Source organism: Chanodichthys erythropterus, chromosome 17 (genome assembly GCF_024489055.1).
Source record: "Chanodichthys erythropterus isolate Z2021 chromosome 17, ASM2448905v1, whole genome shotgun sequence".
NCBI classification, from domain to species: Eukaryota; Metazoa; Chordata; class Actinopteri; order Cypriniformes; family Xenocyprididae; genus Chanodichthys; species Chanodichthys erythropterus.
In genome coordinates, this window is record NC_090237.1 from 31,066,124 (window position 1) to 31,083,033 (window position 16,910).

Consider the following 16,910-nt stretch of genomic DNA (forward strand, 5'->3'; position numbering starts at 1 on the left):
CAGATATTTTAATCCAGTTTTTGTGCTCCACATATCAAAATAAATGCATTTCTTTTACAGATCAGTTGCCACTCAATGTAGCTTGTATTCAGAAAACTAAATTACTACATAATTCTTTTCCAGCCTTCCAGAGTTTAATAATCAAGCTTTATACATATAATAATCAGCCTTTCCTGATTGATTGACAGACAGTACATGTGCTATATAATCACCTACAGAGGAAAAATCATACAGTGTTGTGCCACCAATGCGATTGTGCTAATGTGTTTTGTTTTATTGCATAGATTGCATTGCTTTTCCAGAAGTAATTTTCTTTCCCAGAAGTAATCTAGTAAATAATCTATTTATTTATCTACATACTTTATTATTTACATAATTGTTAATGCTCAGTACAGTATTCAGTCTCTCGAAAGTTGACTTTTTGAAGTTTGTCATTAGGCACTTAATAGGGGTGTTAATGAACACTTTAAAAGTATAGTTCAACAACAACAAAATGTGTTTTTTTTTTTTTTTTTCAGTAACTTATTAGTAATAAGTGTCCGTCCACTTCTATTATGTGGAAGAAAAAACAAAACACATGAAACAAGAGTTTTCATTTTTGGGAGAACTATCTCTATCATTCATATATTTAGATAAAAAATACTTTATGGACAAGGAGGAAAACTGTCCATATAGGGCTTTAATAATAATTTATAATTTAAAAATGGGGCCCTCTGATTCGGATACAGATGGATGACGCAATAAAAATGTTCAGGTGCCGAATAAATAAGGGCTCAAACATAATGGTGTCAGTGGATTCAGGGTGAAGATGGTCAGTAAAATTTCTCATAATGAAACACTGGAGATTCCTCTTCTTTCCAGATGAAAACATCAGTCATTGTGTGTTCAGCAGATGCGAGTGTGAATCATTGTGTCCATATAGCAGCAAAAATGGTTTCCTAATGGGACGGGATGACATAACAGATCATAACTAACTGAGGCTGTCTTTTGGGATAAAAAAAGTCATACATCGGAGGTTGTGTTATGAAATGAAATGCCCTTTTTATGAACGGAGAAATCATATGACATCATACACCATCATACAACCACTGCTACTCCACCCGGTCACTGCCTTCCCCGTTAATCTGGACCACCACGTGTTCTTTCTCCAGTGCGTCAGTGGTGTGTGTGTTGGGGAGTGTGAGCGGACAGGGCTGTGTGTCAAAATAGCGCATGCTTTCGCTTTTGTTCCGGCCTTTTCCGTGCAGAGACGTCACCCTGGCGAAGCAGCTGCCGTACTGGATCTCTTCAGGCAGGTAGGATGTCCTCTTGTGGTAGCCAGAACCTGTGCTCTCCTGAGAGGCGGTGAGGAACACCACTAATTCAAAGTGTGATTGGCTGGTGGGGGCGTTGTTTAGGGGACTGGATGGAGTTATGGGGTGATAAAAGGTCAAAGGTGACAAAAAGAGGGGGCAAGGTCGTGACCCCAGGTTATCAATGGTGAAATCCATTGCGGTTTGATGGAGTTCGTGATCGTCACGTTCTTCGTAGAGAATGGCGCTCACGCACACGTCCACCAGAGCCCTTGGAAGCAGGTTACATACGCGGAACATCAAACAGCGTTGACCTCTGACCTCGCACACTACAGCATGAGGGCTGAACAGGATCCCACCACAGCGCTTCTGAGGGCGGGAGAACTTTGCCACGAATGCACCTGACGGAGGAAAAAAAGAATATATGAATCTGAGGAAATAGAATGAAAAGGAACTGAAATAAATAATACATAAAAAATAATAATAATAAAAATAATAATAAAACCACATATGCACATGTGAAGTGACAGAAAAAAATAACTTTTAATTTAAGGAAATAGAGTAAAAGGATTTGAAATAAATAATAAACAAAATAAATAATTTAATGACAATAATTGAACGTGTACATAAATATTTATTTCATTAATAATAATAATAATAATAATAATAATAACAAACACAACTGCACCTGTGAACTGCCAGAATTTTTTTTTTTAATTTAAAGAAAAAGAATAAAAAATAAACAAATTAATAATTTAGTAAATAAGTAAATAATGTAATGATATAATAATAGAATGTGTATTATTAATAAATTAAATAATTAATTTATTAATAATAATCATAACGATAATAATTTATTTAAAAAGTCAAGACAAACTTTGCCACAAATGCACATGAGAAGTGGGAAAAAAAATAATTTTGAATAGAAAAAAAAGTAAAATAAAAAGCAAAATAAATAATTAAAAAATAATAAGTTAAAAAAATAATGAATTAAAAATTATTATTATTGTTATTATTTTGGAAAAGGTAAGTTCGTCAAGACAAAGTTTTAATGATGCTTGAATGAAGTCTTGTGTGATAGTTTAAAGGTGTTTAAAAAGTCCTTACAGACAGATAAATCTGTTAGAAGTCACCTATAGAAATTTGTACTGTATCTCTGTTTTATTTATTTCTAATACATTTATGATTGAGGACGAGAACAACTCTTCATTTCAAATACATTAGCTGTAAGGCAGTTCATTTCAAATTCACACCCATAATTCTTAAATTCAGAATTTTGCTCAATCCTGGTCAGAAGTCATGGTTTGACTGGTTTACATGAAAAATCAGCCCCTGCTGGTAGATTCTGTAACTACACCATTATGGGGGCAAAGGCATCGGATAGCTGCAGGTCGGAGTAATGGTCGTGTCGAAAGGAGGAGTACCAAAAGGTGAATTGCTACAACGGAAACTAAAACAACCTTTCTTCACGCTCAAACCTGCTGATACCCACACTTGTCTTTCTCCACTGACAGTCAATACTTTTTATTTTTTGAAAGAAAATGTAATATTTTATTATAGTTGGGGAAAGTGGGGTGAGTTGTGCCAGTTTTTACTCAAAGTGACTTTAAAGTGAGGCCATGGCAGTAATGCCTTCAACTTAAGGATGTGGTGCATGCCTGAGAACAATAACTTTGGATCTGTAATAAATTGTTTCAGAAATATAGCTTTTGGAAAAAAAAAAGTGGTCTCATGGCACAACTTGCCCCTGGTGCGGGGTAAGTTGTGCCTTTGGGGAGAATACGTAGGGGTAATTTGTGCCAGTCATTTCTGAAGTAAAACATTTTAATGTTATGAACTGTAATGCTATATGAAAGCAAGACAAATTCAATACAAAATTACTCATTTAAGGTTTATTTAGATATTGTCACCCTATTAAACTGTTGGAATAGGCTAAGTCATATTTTGTAGTTTTTGGGAAAACTTAAATACACAATATATGATATTTGTGAATCATTTCAGGCAAAAAGGCTTTGGCAATAGATGCCTGTTGACATACATAGAACGCTGTCTCTCAATTATGTAACATATAAGAATACGCCACGTTACAAATTATTATGCAAGTGACATATCAGTAAGGTTTCAGTAGAATAAACATTCAGATTTTAGTTTTTCTAAGAAAATGTTTGTTTGTTTATTTATCCATGTCTTTTTAGATAACTGGTATCAATCTCAGACAAAATAATTTGCCAGGTCTGTGGAAACCCTACTTAGAGGTTGTTCCACATTATTAAGCAAGTCACAGTTCTCATGTAATACGGGGAGGAAGAAAGATATTTCTGAAGATGAAAATACCTGTTTGCTGCTAAACACTGGCTTTTTTATAGCTGCCCTTTTAATACAATTAATTTTTTTGACAGGAACTCTCATTAATAAGCCTTTATCTGACCGAGTTCTGCTGTGCTCTAAATCACTCACAAATCTTATGATAATTTGATAATCTCCATTCAGTTTCACACAATATTAGTTGTTTTCATGCCTTTTGCACAACATTGCACCATTTTATGCTTTTCATCTTCAGAAAGTGTGTTTTATAAGTGTTTGGTATGATGGGTTTTGGTCTAAAATCAACAATGTCACATAGTTTAACTGCTAAAATGTAAGAGTACAATGTACAATTACAAATTAATAATATGTTGAAAATAATCATACGTGGGGGTGAGTTGTGGCACAACTCACCCCGGACCCACAAGTTTGAAAAACTAGCATGATCCAGCAGTTAAGAGCTAACATCATGCTAACTGTATAGACTCATTGTGTAGCCTGCTAAAGCACTAAAACATGTGTGAAATGTTTACAAACTTGTCTATAATTGTTCAGACACTACAATCAAAAAACCTTGATCATAGAAATTTTACTTTGAAAGGGAAAAAACAGGTTTTTTAGCTAAAATGTGCTTTCCTCTCATGCCATGTGTCTCTATTCTTTGGAGGATGAGCAAAATGGATGGCTTTTCAAAATTATGTGGTCACATGACCAATTTCTTCTATGGTTTTCCAGAAACAATGGGTGGAACTACTTCCCCCCTGGCACAAATCACCCCACTCTCCCCTAAATGTTTTAAAAAGTGTATATAGACTACCCTCCCTGTCTACCGTGTTTGATGACAAATCACAGGATAGTTGAATCACATGAATCACATGGCATTTGCAGCTCAGCTGATTGGTTGGCTCACAAAATCTATTCAGAACTGAGTGCCTTTGAAGCAAGATGACGGCATACAGATTGTGTTCTTCACCCCTGGGCCACCAAGCAGCAGTCATCAAGAGGAATATTTTAGGAAGTGTGTTCCTCCATTTCCCAGGTTTTTAACACTTGAGGACACACATGACCTGTGCGTTTATTGCTTGGAAGATATGCATGAGAGTGCATGAGAGTTCTGAATGTGCCCATTGTGAGAAATTCACAATGAGAAAGCTCTATTTATGTTAATCCCTATTCTCGAGGGATGTGGGACAAGCATCTGCACTATTCCCTTAAGTCATGGGAATAGCAGGTCAATCTAGCTGAGAAGTTTGAGAAACGGTTTGCTCTTTCTTGCACCTCAACTGCAGACTCAAGTGATGTAATGGAGCAGGATGTGCTGCCTATCAAGTCATCCAATCCAGTTTATAGCATGTTGTTAGCACCATTCAGACATGAGAGAGTAGATGTGGTTTAAGAAGGTGAGGAAATTGTGTGTACTAAGTCTTTTCAATCTGCCAGCCCTGCATATGGGGAATTGCCTGACATCATGGTGCCATGCTACAGCCAGAATGGATCTGGCTTGGGGGCCTGAAAAACGGGAAGTCGCTTGTGGTAAGCTGGAAGCGCGCTTCCCGTTATGTTCGCCTTTCCCCCATGAGCCTTCAATTCCTTCCCGACCTCCATGCTGAAGTGGAGAAGTCATTGAAGAAGCAATATTCAGCCCGGATTTATCTGTTTCATCATTCAAACTACATTAATCTAGTGTTACATGAAAGCCGGTGTTGCAGGCCTACCAGGCAGATCTGCTAAAAGATCTGGATCAGGGTGGATCTGTCCCCTGAAGTGTTTGCTGAACTGCTCCGCATCATGGATCTAGCTCTCCGGGCCACTAAACATACATCCACAGATCGATCAGTCGCTCGGTGACAGTCATGGTGGTCACAGAAATGCATCTGTGGCTGAACTTGGCAGACATCTGAGAGAAAGAAAATAATTTTCTTTTTGGCAAATCTGTTAAGACAGTGGTCGAAAAGTTTAGAGAGTCAAGGGCGCAGTTGGCAGCATTAAGGAAATACATCCCGCACCAATCCAGGTCCCCACCTAAAGCCTCTGTGGGTTCTGGCCTGCCATAGTCTGAGGACTGGAGGCAGGGCCAGAGGCAGAACATGGCCACCCACTTCTCCTCCCTTAAGGAGTCGAGTGCAAAGGAGGCGAGACGCGAAGAAGACAAGACAAGGTCTCAGGGAAATGTTTAATAAGCACTTCGGTAAAGAACAGAATAAAGAAATAACATCTCTCCTGTGTGGAGCAAAAAAGGTTGTTCCAAGCTTTGAAAATCTGGAAATCTGCCGTTCATGCCACGTGTCTTATACAAATCTTAGGTCCTGTTTACGCTTGGTATGAAGATGTGTTTTGTTCCATCGGATCGGATCGTCCACTTGTGATCCAATCGACAAAAATGCTTCTAACTACCAGGTGTAAACAGGGACTTAGTAACGGTTTCCTCTTCATGAATTACAGCTCCGAGGTCTGTAGCCTTTGTGATTTGACTCCCTCTGGTGGCCGCCTACACGTTCTGATGGGTAGAGTAGATGATATACAGGACACTCTTTGTCATCCCCTCTCCAGCTAAAGGTTCAGTGCTCCCCAATGGTGGCACAATTATTGTTTTCCCCTTGGGTTGAGTATAATGAACAAATTGTTATTTTTGTAAACAAATTTGGGTTCTAAAATAGGGTTCGCTCCCCTGTTTGATTTCTCTCTTCGGGGTAATGCAAAAGGAAACTAATTAGATCATGGCAATTTGTATTCCTGCTATTTAGTTTACTCCCCCTCAATAACTACTGCAATGGGTTTCTAAGTAGGGGTTTGCTTCCCTGAAATGTGGGTTATGGAATGCCTGACTGACCTATTTATCTCTCATGTGAGTTGACAATGCTAACAAGTCGAAAAAGTTTGCCTAGGGAGCGTCCCTCCTTGTTATCTGCCACTCACTATGATCAATTGCTGTATATAGCAGGCGTTGTAGCTCTAGCTCGACTTTTCTTCTAATTCAGCAATGTTGGAATGAGGAAGTTCACAAGTAAAGGTGATTCTCATTATTTTTCAGCATTTGCATTTGAATTAATAAAATGGAGTAAATCTGCCTTGGTTCTGAGAATAGTGTTAAGCAGGGTGTGAGCACTCTAACCCTAACCCTTCTTTTATAGGGTAATTCAAAAGAACTGCAGCTCCCCTGTGGTTGCCTGAGAGATAAGTTTATTATAAGAAACTGTTGCATTCAAGTATTTTGCCATTCTTGTGCTACAGCCTACTATATGAAAATTAAGATTCATTTTCCCTACAAGTAGTGGTAATTCCTTGGTTAATAGTGGAATATTGAAAGAAAAAAGCCTGGCCATTTTTTTTTCTTTTTCCGTAGAGCTCTGCCTTTGGGGCTGCAGTAGCCCGCTGGGGAGGAAGGAAGGTTCTATTGAGTATGGGAGTTTTGCTATCCGGCTGTTAAGTCTGACGTCACGCGGCAACGCTTCCAGGTCCTAACGCTCTATCTCATACCACAAGAAAACAACAAATGGTGCTAATATACATACACGATGTGGTGTAATACTACAAAAAGTATATAATTACAACCTTTATCTCCATATCAAAATTCCAGATGGCCAGACAATGATTCATCTTTTATAAATCATCAAAATATTAATATCTGTGACGCTGTGAGCACGGAGACTGTTGTGTAGACTGTAAGTATTTAAAATGTTTAACTTTTTTAAATGATTGATGTTTAATATGAATAAATAGCGCTCATAAACGGCCGTCGATGGCATTCTCAAGTGAAACGAGTCGAGGCTTGGACCCGGAAACAGCGTTCTTCACATCACGACTTAACAAGCGGATAGAGGCATAGAAGCTAAGGGATCGTCTATTTTTGTGGGAGATAATGGATTAGGGAATAATACCACTAGACGGTCTGTGTATGTACGTGGCCTAGGATGGATGCTCTGACTCTGGCTAGTAATCCGTTGAGTCAATGTATGCTATGCCCACTATCTTTGTGTATCTTTGTGGGTATTTGTTCCCCATAGCATCCATCCAAGATGCAGTGTAGAGTTCCCATTCGAAAGAGAATGTCTCACGTTCCGACTGTAACAGTGGTTCCCTAAGAAGGGGAACGAGACAATGCATCTTGTTGCCATACCATTGGATCTGCCTGGACATCTCCTTCGGACAAAGAAGTTGATGACATTTATTACGGGTGCCCTCTTTTACTTCAGAGTGCTCTGCTAATGACGTCAAGGACTTTAGCCAACCACATTCTAAGGTAATAAATATATAATGGTTCATTATGTAAGGTCTTTATACACTACTCAAAACATAGTTCTGTCAGGATCACTATAGTCAAAGATGACTGGCAGTTAGCATACAGTTTAGATTATGGCATTATGGTTCTGCTCTGGGCAAAAACTCCCTGCCCATCCATAAAGCCTAGCATGGATAAGGGCAGGGAGAGCAGCGATAACCCCCCTTAGGGTAAACTGAACAGAACCAAGTATTGCTGGGGATGGAGGAAGGTAATAAGCTTCTGAGCAATGAGATAAAGCTGTTAATAATACTAAATGGACCAAATATATATATATATGGATGCGGTGATTGGTGTCATATCCCTATAGGTCAATTCTCAGCTGATGCAAGCTTGACTAATGTGACCCGCCAGAACTAAACACTATACGCTTGATTTATTGATTATTTAGCATTTTTGTCAATAGATCCTCCTAAATTTTACACACTCCACCTTTAACATACCCAATATGGCATATACGTTGGTGTACTGTTGCTAATGAACTGCAATCTGGGTATTTAATATCTACAGTATGAATTTAAAAAGCTGGACTTTAAATTCAGAACTGAACACAAGTACCCCTGATTTCAGTGCATATTGTTAAATCTATTTATATTTTAGTTCAAATAGTCCAAGATATCTACAGATCATTCTACATTTCCTCTGAGGCCTTCAGTACCAGGATCATCTGCTCAATACAAAGCCAGAATTGTGATGCATTTACATTCATTACTCCATAGTTCAGAGGCAATACTCGTGATGACTTATTTTAAACATATTCATCAATGCGACTTTTATTGGCATTTCTCTCTGACCTTAAAGCATGTGAGCTCAGGATTCACATGGCTTACTGCACATACACCTTAAGTCTTTATCTAAGTCTTTGTGAGATTCTAGGAGGTGACCAACTGATGTCTTTCCAGGATAAATGTTGATGTTGAGTTACAGTTCAGTTAACCTGTAAGTTCACCTATAGGAGAGCGTGCTGAAGATATACTGAGATATACAGTATGATGACATCTGGTTTAAGCATTAATGTTAATGTGTGATTTATGTGTTTATTCTGTATGTATATATTTACACAAATCTTGGTAAACATTTACACACACACATACACATGCATATCCCCTCTACCTAGGTCCTACTCGCCCCACTCTGTGTGGGCCTCGGACGCTCTAACAAGGAGGCTAAAGGCTTTTTTTTTTAAATTAGTATCTTCAATAAAGAAGAATTTTGGAATAAAAGGCACAAAATAAAAAAAAGCTGCAAAATAAAACTGCTAGAGAAATTATTTAGTAAATAATAATAATAATAATAATAATAATAATAAATTAGCAATGAAATATATTGTATTGTGTAGTAGTAATAATAATAATATTAAAATTAATAATAAAAACTTCCATGTAAATATCTTACCTTTTATCTTACCTTACCTCTTCCCTTAACTTTTTTTTTTTTTTTTTTTTGCAGCCTTAATTTTTATTATAAAATTATTCCAGATATTGGTCGATTGAGCTTAACTTGTATTGAAACTGGAATATTCCTTTAAACCTAACCTAAACTTGAGTCATTTAAAATCTTCATTTCCAAAGGAAATGTATATCTCTTATATAGACCTGGTCTACACTCTAAAAAATGCTGGGTTAAAAACAACCCAAGTTGGGTTAAAAATGGACAAACCCAGCGATTGGGTTGTTTTGACCCAGCTGTTGGGTTGAATCTTAAACCCAACCTGCTGGGAAGATTTATTTAACTCAACTAATGTTTAAAAATTACTTTATTGATCACTTAAAATGAACCCAAAATAGGTTGGAAATTAACATTTATTAATATGTTTAATTAATAATAATTAAATAATAAACATGTATTAAATTGCTTTTTAATGAATGTTCACCTTTTGATATTATTGTTGCCTCTAGTAATTATGTGTCTGATTTTTAATTTCCAACATTTTTGGGCTCATTTTAAGCCAGACATATAGTCATTTTTAAACAATAGTTGAGTTAAATAAAAACAGGTTGGGTCAAACATTTAACCCAACCACTGGGTTAAAACAACCCAATCACTGGGTTTGTCCATATTTAACCCAACTTGGGTTGTTTTTAACCCAGAATTTTTTAGAGTGTACAGCAAAGTAGAAGACTGTGGTGTGTACCGGTGATGAAGGCCTCCAGCATGAGGCCCAGCAGCATCTGCAGGGCGAGCAGCGCTATGGCAGTTGGACAGTCAGCGTTGGGGTACATGGTGCCGTACCCGATGGTCAGCTGCGTCTCCAGGGCAAAAGAGAAGGCGGCGGTGAAGCCCGTCACGTGTTTGACGCACAGCACATGGCCAGGTGGTGGGGAGTCGTGGTTGGGCACATCCAGGTCTCCATTGACACGGGCAAGCAGGTACCACAACACTGCGAACAGCAACCAGTGAAGCAGGAAGGAGCCACAGAACGCCAGCACCACCCATCGCCACCGCAACGCCAGCCATGTCCCCCACATGTCCCGCAGGGCACCAAACCACGTCTCTCTGTAGCCTGGGGCATTGCCTCGCATCAGGCTCCGCCCGTCCTTGCTGACCAGTCTCTGACGTTGAGGTTTGGTCATCAGGGGGCAGGAGACAGCCTTTTGGTCACTGGTGGTGCTTGTCATGGTGATGAAAAGTTGGCAAGCGCCTGACACCTGGAAAGGTAAGCAAAGAACACCTGATATTAGCTACATATTTCTACACATTTACATATGAATGTCTGATATGTTCTTCAAGAGAGTTCAACCTCCAAAAAATTCCAATTCCTCTATGAAAATTAAAACATCATTCCTTATAGTCTTTTCTCACAGCAGCTGCAATAATTAAACTCATCATTTTGATGGCGGATTGTAATCCAGAAAGGTCCAAGTGACAATCATCAGTGACAACTGGAGATTCACCTGTAGTCAAAAGCAAAAAACGTCTGACTGTGGAGTGGCTACAGAAATTGAAATCTACAGGTAACACTAATACCCACTAAATACACCCCAGACAGCAACATAGTATGGCCCAGATCCGGCCCACATCTGGTACATGTGGTTTACATGCAGACCAGATGACGACCAGATCTGGCCCGACACTATGTTGCTGTCAGCATAGTCATGCAATGCTGATGTTGTTAACATTAACAATTTGAAGACAAAGTATAACAATAATAATAATTTGCATGGTTTGATGTGATTCGAGCCAAGCGATCTTTAGATTTAATCATCATTTTCCGGTGAAAATTCTTATTTTGGTCATCCTTCCAAGATGTAGAAACTGTGATTCCAAAGTACAGTATCCACACCGATGTGGTGACTGACAACAAACATTAGATTCATCTGCGCTGAGGTGCCGTGCCAATGCACAACCCATGTAAAGATGATAATTATGCAAATAACTGCAATTTCAGGTTTCAAACAGAGATGGCCACAAAGAGAAAAAAAACATAAACACTGCAGCTTTAACTAAAAGTTTTAATTTTCATTTTTGGTACATGAAATATGGCTAAAATAAATTGAAATATTAATATTAGATGAAAAAACTTTAAAAATGACAAACTGAAATAAACATGAATTAAAGCTTATAAAATAATTTTAAATATAATATAATTTTATAATATATATCTTATAATATAAAGAACTAATAAAATTGACAAAAGCACACTTACCTAAAGTTTACTATAACTTAAACTAAAATATAAATAACACTAAAACTAAAATATATAATAGAATATTAAAAAAAATGTTGAAATAACACTGTTCAGAACATACAAAGCTATTGTACTTCTTCAAGAAACTTATAGTGCATAAGTTGTGAATGGTTAACACCATAGCTACTTTGTATTTTATTTATTTATTATTTATTTTACACTTTTTTGGCACTTGACAGCTGTCGTAATGAAAAAAAGAAAGAGTTTCCTTTTAGGTTTAGAACTACATGAGGCATGATCATGACATATTTTCGGGTGAACTATTCCTTTAACATTTCAATAAGAAATCTGCCATTTCAACTGCCAGGTGATTTAATTGGTGATGTTTCTCAGTGGGGTGTGTGTGTGGAAGGGACAGCAGGAATGTGTGTTTAATCCACTCTTTTTTTTTTCACTGTCTCTCTCTCTACCAGAGGACTGCAAGTAATTAGTCTGACACTAAAAAGCAAAGCACTGAAATAATAATAAAAAAGATAAAAAGAACTCCAGTAGCATCGTGTCACATTGCTTAATGTTATTATTTTGTGTGCTAGAGAACCTGACTAACAAGTAAAATGTGTCTATAAATATTATGCAGGCACACGAAACGAAAGTGCTTGAGCGTGTTTGGATGCCAGCGCTTGAGGTTAAACTGTAAAGAAGAGGAGAGTGTCACATTTTAATTTAACAAATGTTAACTTGCCCTCCGGGTTCTCTTGCGGTGAGGAGAGGGAATGTTCAACTTCAGGATGTTTTCATGATGAGGGAAAATTACCTTGGTAAAGATGGGTCAAATTTGCTTTAAATCTTCTAGCATATTGACAACCTACTAGAATCTTATAGACTGACCTGACCTTGGGCTCTCCCTTGAGCTAAATTGGGATTTCGAAACTAGGGAATCCCTAAGATTTATATATATATATATATATATATATATATATATATATATATATCTATATATATATATATATATATATATATATTATGGGGGCACATTTGGTTATAAATGTTATTAGACTGACAAAATTACTATTTTTTTCATACTTTAATTGAAGGTGCATCCTGGCCCAGTTTAACCCCGGGTCCCTCTTCATGAAGTACTCTTTTGATTAGACAAGGCCCTGAATATTGCCTGTACATCTAAACCTAAACTTCATGAGAGAATTCATCACATGATAAATCACGGTAGACCGTGAGGTAGATCTCGTAGCTGTGTGCGTGTTTGCAGCGCATGTTATTCATGTGACCGCGTTTGGCCACAGGGCAATAAAAACACATCTCTCTTTATGTATTGGGTTCCACAGATTAACTCCTAGCCCATCATGTCAGCCCTACATTTAGCGAAACATATTCTGTGGACATGTGATGCTACACTGTGTGTAAATACCATTCACTTACACTAACCCTTTGCAGATGTAAAATAAGTCATTGCCACTTGCTTGTCTTAATGCTAGATTTCATTAGCTGCTGAATGATGGGCTTTCAGATGACAGTGTGACGCATATTTACAGATGGGATTAAATTAGTGTGAAAAATTGTTTTTATAAGCATGCAAATGTTCGTTCTTTTGTCTTTGTTCTTTCATACCAAAACAAATTTCATATTCAGGCATGATACATAATAGCAAACAGGGCTTTTTACACATGTATTTCTGTTAAGTCTGTTATATCAGAATATTTTAAAATTTAAATACATTTATGTTAAATGTTAAAATCTAACTAAGAACATCATTTTCTTTGCATTTCAGGATTAGTTTTTCTAGCAGTACTTTATTTTCTTTGATTCTCCCCTTTCATCAGTCATATCTTTGATTGACATCTGACTGGGCTCTGCAATTATTAAGCTACCTCAATGACACCTCACCTTGTGAATGCTTACTTCGACACATGGGAAACAATAGCACAACAATGAGTAGCTGATTCCTGGATATAAGATTAACCTGGACCTTTGTGTGTGTGTGTGTGTGTGTGTGTGTGTGTGTGAAAGAGAGAGAGAGAAAGAGAGCTGGTCGGCTTTGCTGTCAGTTAATGTAAGCACTGTACCTTCTGAACTTTAGCACATGTTGTGCATGGTTTACTTATGTGAACTTCAAGATGAATTAGAATGGAAAAAATGTGTTTTGTTTTGGTGACTTTAGTTACGAGTTTAACCAGAGATTTGGTCTGATTAAAACTGAGTGACTCTCCACTGCACACAGTTCAATGTGTCAGAGTGCAAATGAGTCTGGTGTGCTCATGGGTAAATGATTATTTCAAGTGTGTGTGTGTGTGTGTGTGTGATGAGAGTCAAGAAAGAGAGAGAAGAAAATAGAGAGAGATATGAATATATAAATCAACCTTGGAAATACAAAACAAATTAATTGAATTAAATTTAAATTTCTATGTGAAACTGGGGCCTGGTTCTGCTCCAAAAAGACAAAAAGCACCAAAAAATTACTATAAATATGACTAAAATAGACCGTATGATTCATATGATATTTCTGTGAGGAATATAGTGATTATGTTCCTTTGCTAAAGAGCAATGCTGTTTGGTGTCAAATGACATTAACACAATATTTTTGTTTTCTATGTCAGAGTTTTGATGGAAAGGAAGACATAAAATTCAGTCTTTATACAATGCAAGAGTTATATGGAGTACTTTTATGGTGCTATTTTTGTCATTTTGGATCTGGTCAGACCCGGTCCTCATTGCCTTTCATTTCCGGCCTGGCGATTTTTAAAAAAAAATCATCTTTTGTTTTCCAGGGAAGAAGAAAACTCATATTGTAACAGCATGAAGGTTAGTAAATGCTAACCATTTTTGTTTTGGGTGAACTATTCCTTAAAGACAAAAAAACATAGATGTCACAAAATGCATCCTTGATGAATAAACAATGATTTACTAACACACACACATATGCAAAGACTCTGCCCTGTGCTGATCCGGATGCTGATTTGTTTTCAATAGAGAGCTTGTCTTCTGAGACTGTGATTACTCATGGTCACCGAAGGAAAAAATATCTTCTATTTTTCTTTTCTTGCTATAAATCTTATCTAATAATCTCTCTAACAGAGCATAAAACATTTCCAGTTTTACTCACCAAATTTCTCTCTTTGGGGTTTATTAAGGATTCCTCAGTGTTTTCCGATGAAGCGTGAAACCTTGAGAAGTTCAAGTGGGATCTAGATTGGGAGGAACTGTAGATCCTCGACCAGAGTTTAAAACCAATTCAGATCCTTCTGTTGGAGACACCAGAGTCAGATGCACTGAGGAACTCCAACAAACACACACATACAATGAAGAGAGCCGGCCCTGAAACCCATTGGTCACATTACTCAGCATGTGGCCAATTAGGAGTGCTTAAGAGAGGAGGAGAACACCTAGAGTCACTTCTGTGTGTGTGTGTGTGTGTGTGTGTATGTGTGAGACGAAAGGAACAGTACAGTAGCTTGTCTTTCTCACCCATCTTTCTAAAGCTGCTTTGACTTCTAAACTTCTCGCAACTGTTTCTCTTTCAGGTGAGGAGCGAAAACAGATTTTGTCCTTTTTTTGTTGGTCAGCGTGAGTGTTTCTGCCTGAGTGCTTGTGTTAATGCTTACGTAATATCTCATTTACAGGAAAGGGTCACAGCATTGCTGATGATAGTTTGATGGTTTTGTGATCACATTTAATTAAGTTCTTGGTTATGTTTCAAATGAGACATATGCAAGATTACTGGGGTCTAAAGTCATCAAAAGTGACGTACCACATCGGTACTGAAATTTCACAAATGTGATGTTTTGAGTGCTGTTGAGTGGATTCTTAAACACATCTGATTGGTCATTGTGTTCATATTCTCAACAGATATGTCTGTGATTGACTTCAATGATCAGCGCTTCAAAAACGTTGTAAATAGTCATTAATGACGCTCTTCACCAAGCACTTACACAGATACACAAGGGACCGTTTGAAAAGCAGGCATCAATCGTGGACCAGTCCACTGATAGGTGCCTGCTTCCAAACGCTCCCGCTTTCAAAACACTTTCCGTGTGCTTTCAAAACACTCCTGTGCGTTGATCATTGTAGCCAATCACAGACATATCTGATGAGCGTGTCAATACAATGGCCAATCAGAGGTGTTTACAAATCCGCTCAACAGCGCTCAAAAGTGTCACTTTTAAAAAAAAAATGTAGTACCGATTGGTAACGAAGTCAGTACTTTTGACAACTCTACTGAGGTCTATTTCCTCAGTAGTAAAATGTGAGAAGCTCGAAATTCTCCATTGAATCTCATTGCTGTCTAGGAGCAACGACTGGAAAATTGTAGATATAATAGTTTGATGGTTTTGTGATCACATTCAATTAATTTCTTGGTAATGTTTCATTTAAGTGTCAATTTTGTCACAGATAATTTTCCTAATTGCATTGCTTTCATAGTTCATTTGATAAGAAATGTTCAAATTGAGATCTCTGACTTTTGATTCCTGACTGTCCTGAGCACAATTTCAGACACTGTTGAGATCTCTTCTGAAACTCTAAATAAGACATATGAGATTACTGGGGTAATTCCTGATTCCTCAGGAGTGAAGTGTGAGAAGCTCCAACGTCTTAATTTAATCTAAGTGCTGTCTTGGAGAAACAATTGAAATTAAAGAGATCTCATTAATGATTTTAATTTCCAGTGGGCAAGTCTACAGTTTAACATTTGCAAATAACCAGGATTGCACTTTACTCAGCACTAAAATGCTAATGAATTATATTTCTGGTAATGATGTGAGGCTAACTGACACATTTGCAATGGAAATAGCTGCTTGTGGGAAACTTTAGTGTTGTAACAGGAACAAAATGTGAGCTCCACATAAAATAAAGCATTAAAGTATCAACAAATATAAATGTTTTTGTGGTGATTGACATGATTTATGAACAGCTTCTTCAGGCAGGCTCATCATTTTCTGTGACATGGCATTTGAATACAGAATGGTTGCATCATACAGCTCACAGTCTCAGTTCATTGCAATGATAAGAAACCTAAAGGTGTTCACTGTTAACTAGATAATAGATAACAGCTAATAGATACATTCTGTAGTTAGCTAAAGAGCAAGCAATGCTGTTAATTTACAACTGCTTTGAAGGCAAACATAGCAATTACATATCTCTTGTATTCATGTATTTGTTGGATTGTCATTCTTTCTCCATGTACTTTCCCGAACATTTATTCATGATAAAATGTTTTTTTTTTCTTAAAATTACTGCCATTTACTCACCTTATGTCGATTCAAACCTGCATGACTTTCTTTCTTCTTCAGAACATCACAGGAAAACTTCAAAAGTTAATCTTCCATGACAGTGTCGACCATACAAAAGACATAATAGTGAGTAAAAGATATTAACCTATATATTATAAAACAAA

The 16,910-nt window shown here is 37.2% G+C and overlaps 1 protein-coding gene across 1 annotated transcript; it reads right to left on the bottom strand.

Moving 5' to 3' along the window:
• Positions 1 to 3: 3 nt before the first annotated feature.
• On the bottom strand, positions 4 to 14,784 carry kcnj13 (potassium inwardly rectifying channel subfamily J member 13). The gene is made up of 3 exons (XM_067365310.1): positions 14,622 to 14,784; positions 10,010 to 10,523; positions 4 to 1,693 (listed from the first exon to the last, which is right to left on the bottom strand). Exons 2-3 carry the CDS (start codon positions 10,491 to 10,493, stop codon positions 1,092 to 1,094), a joined length of 1,086 nt encoding a protein of 361 aa, XP_067221411.1. The 5' UTR covers positions 10,494 to 10,523; positions 14,622 to 14,784; the 3' UTR covers positions 4 to 1,091.
• Positions 14,785 to 16,910: the final 2,126 nt, after the last annotated feature.

Excerpts from the sequence above, each read along its gene's own strand:
- kcnj13 (XM_067365310.1), bottom strand. The coding sequence starts at position 10,493 with ATGACAAGCACCACCAGTGACCAAAAGGCTGTCTCCTGCCCCCTGATG. Across the intron at positions 1,694-10,009 it reads GCTGGAGGCCTTCATCACCG|GTGCATTCGTGGCAAAGTTC; the intron begins GTACACACCACA and ends TTCCTCCGTCAG.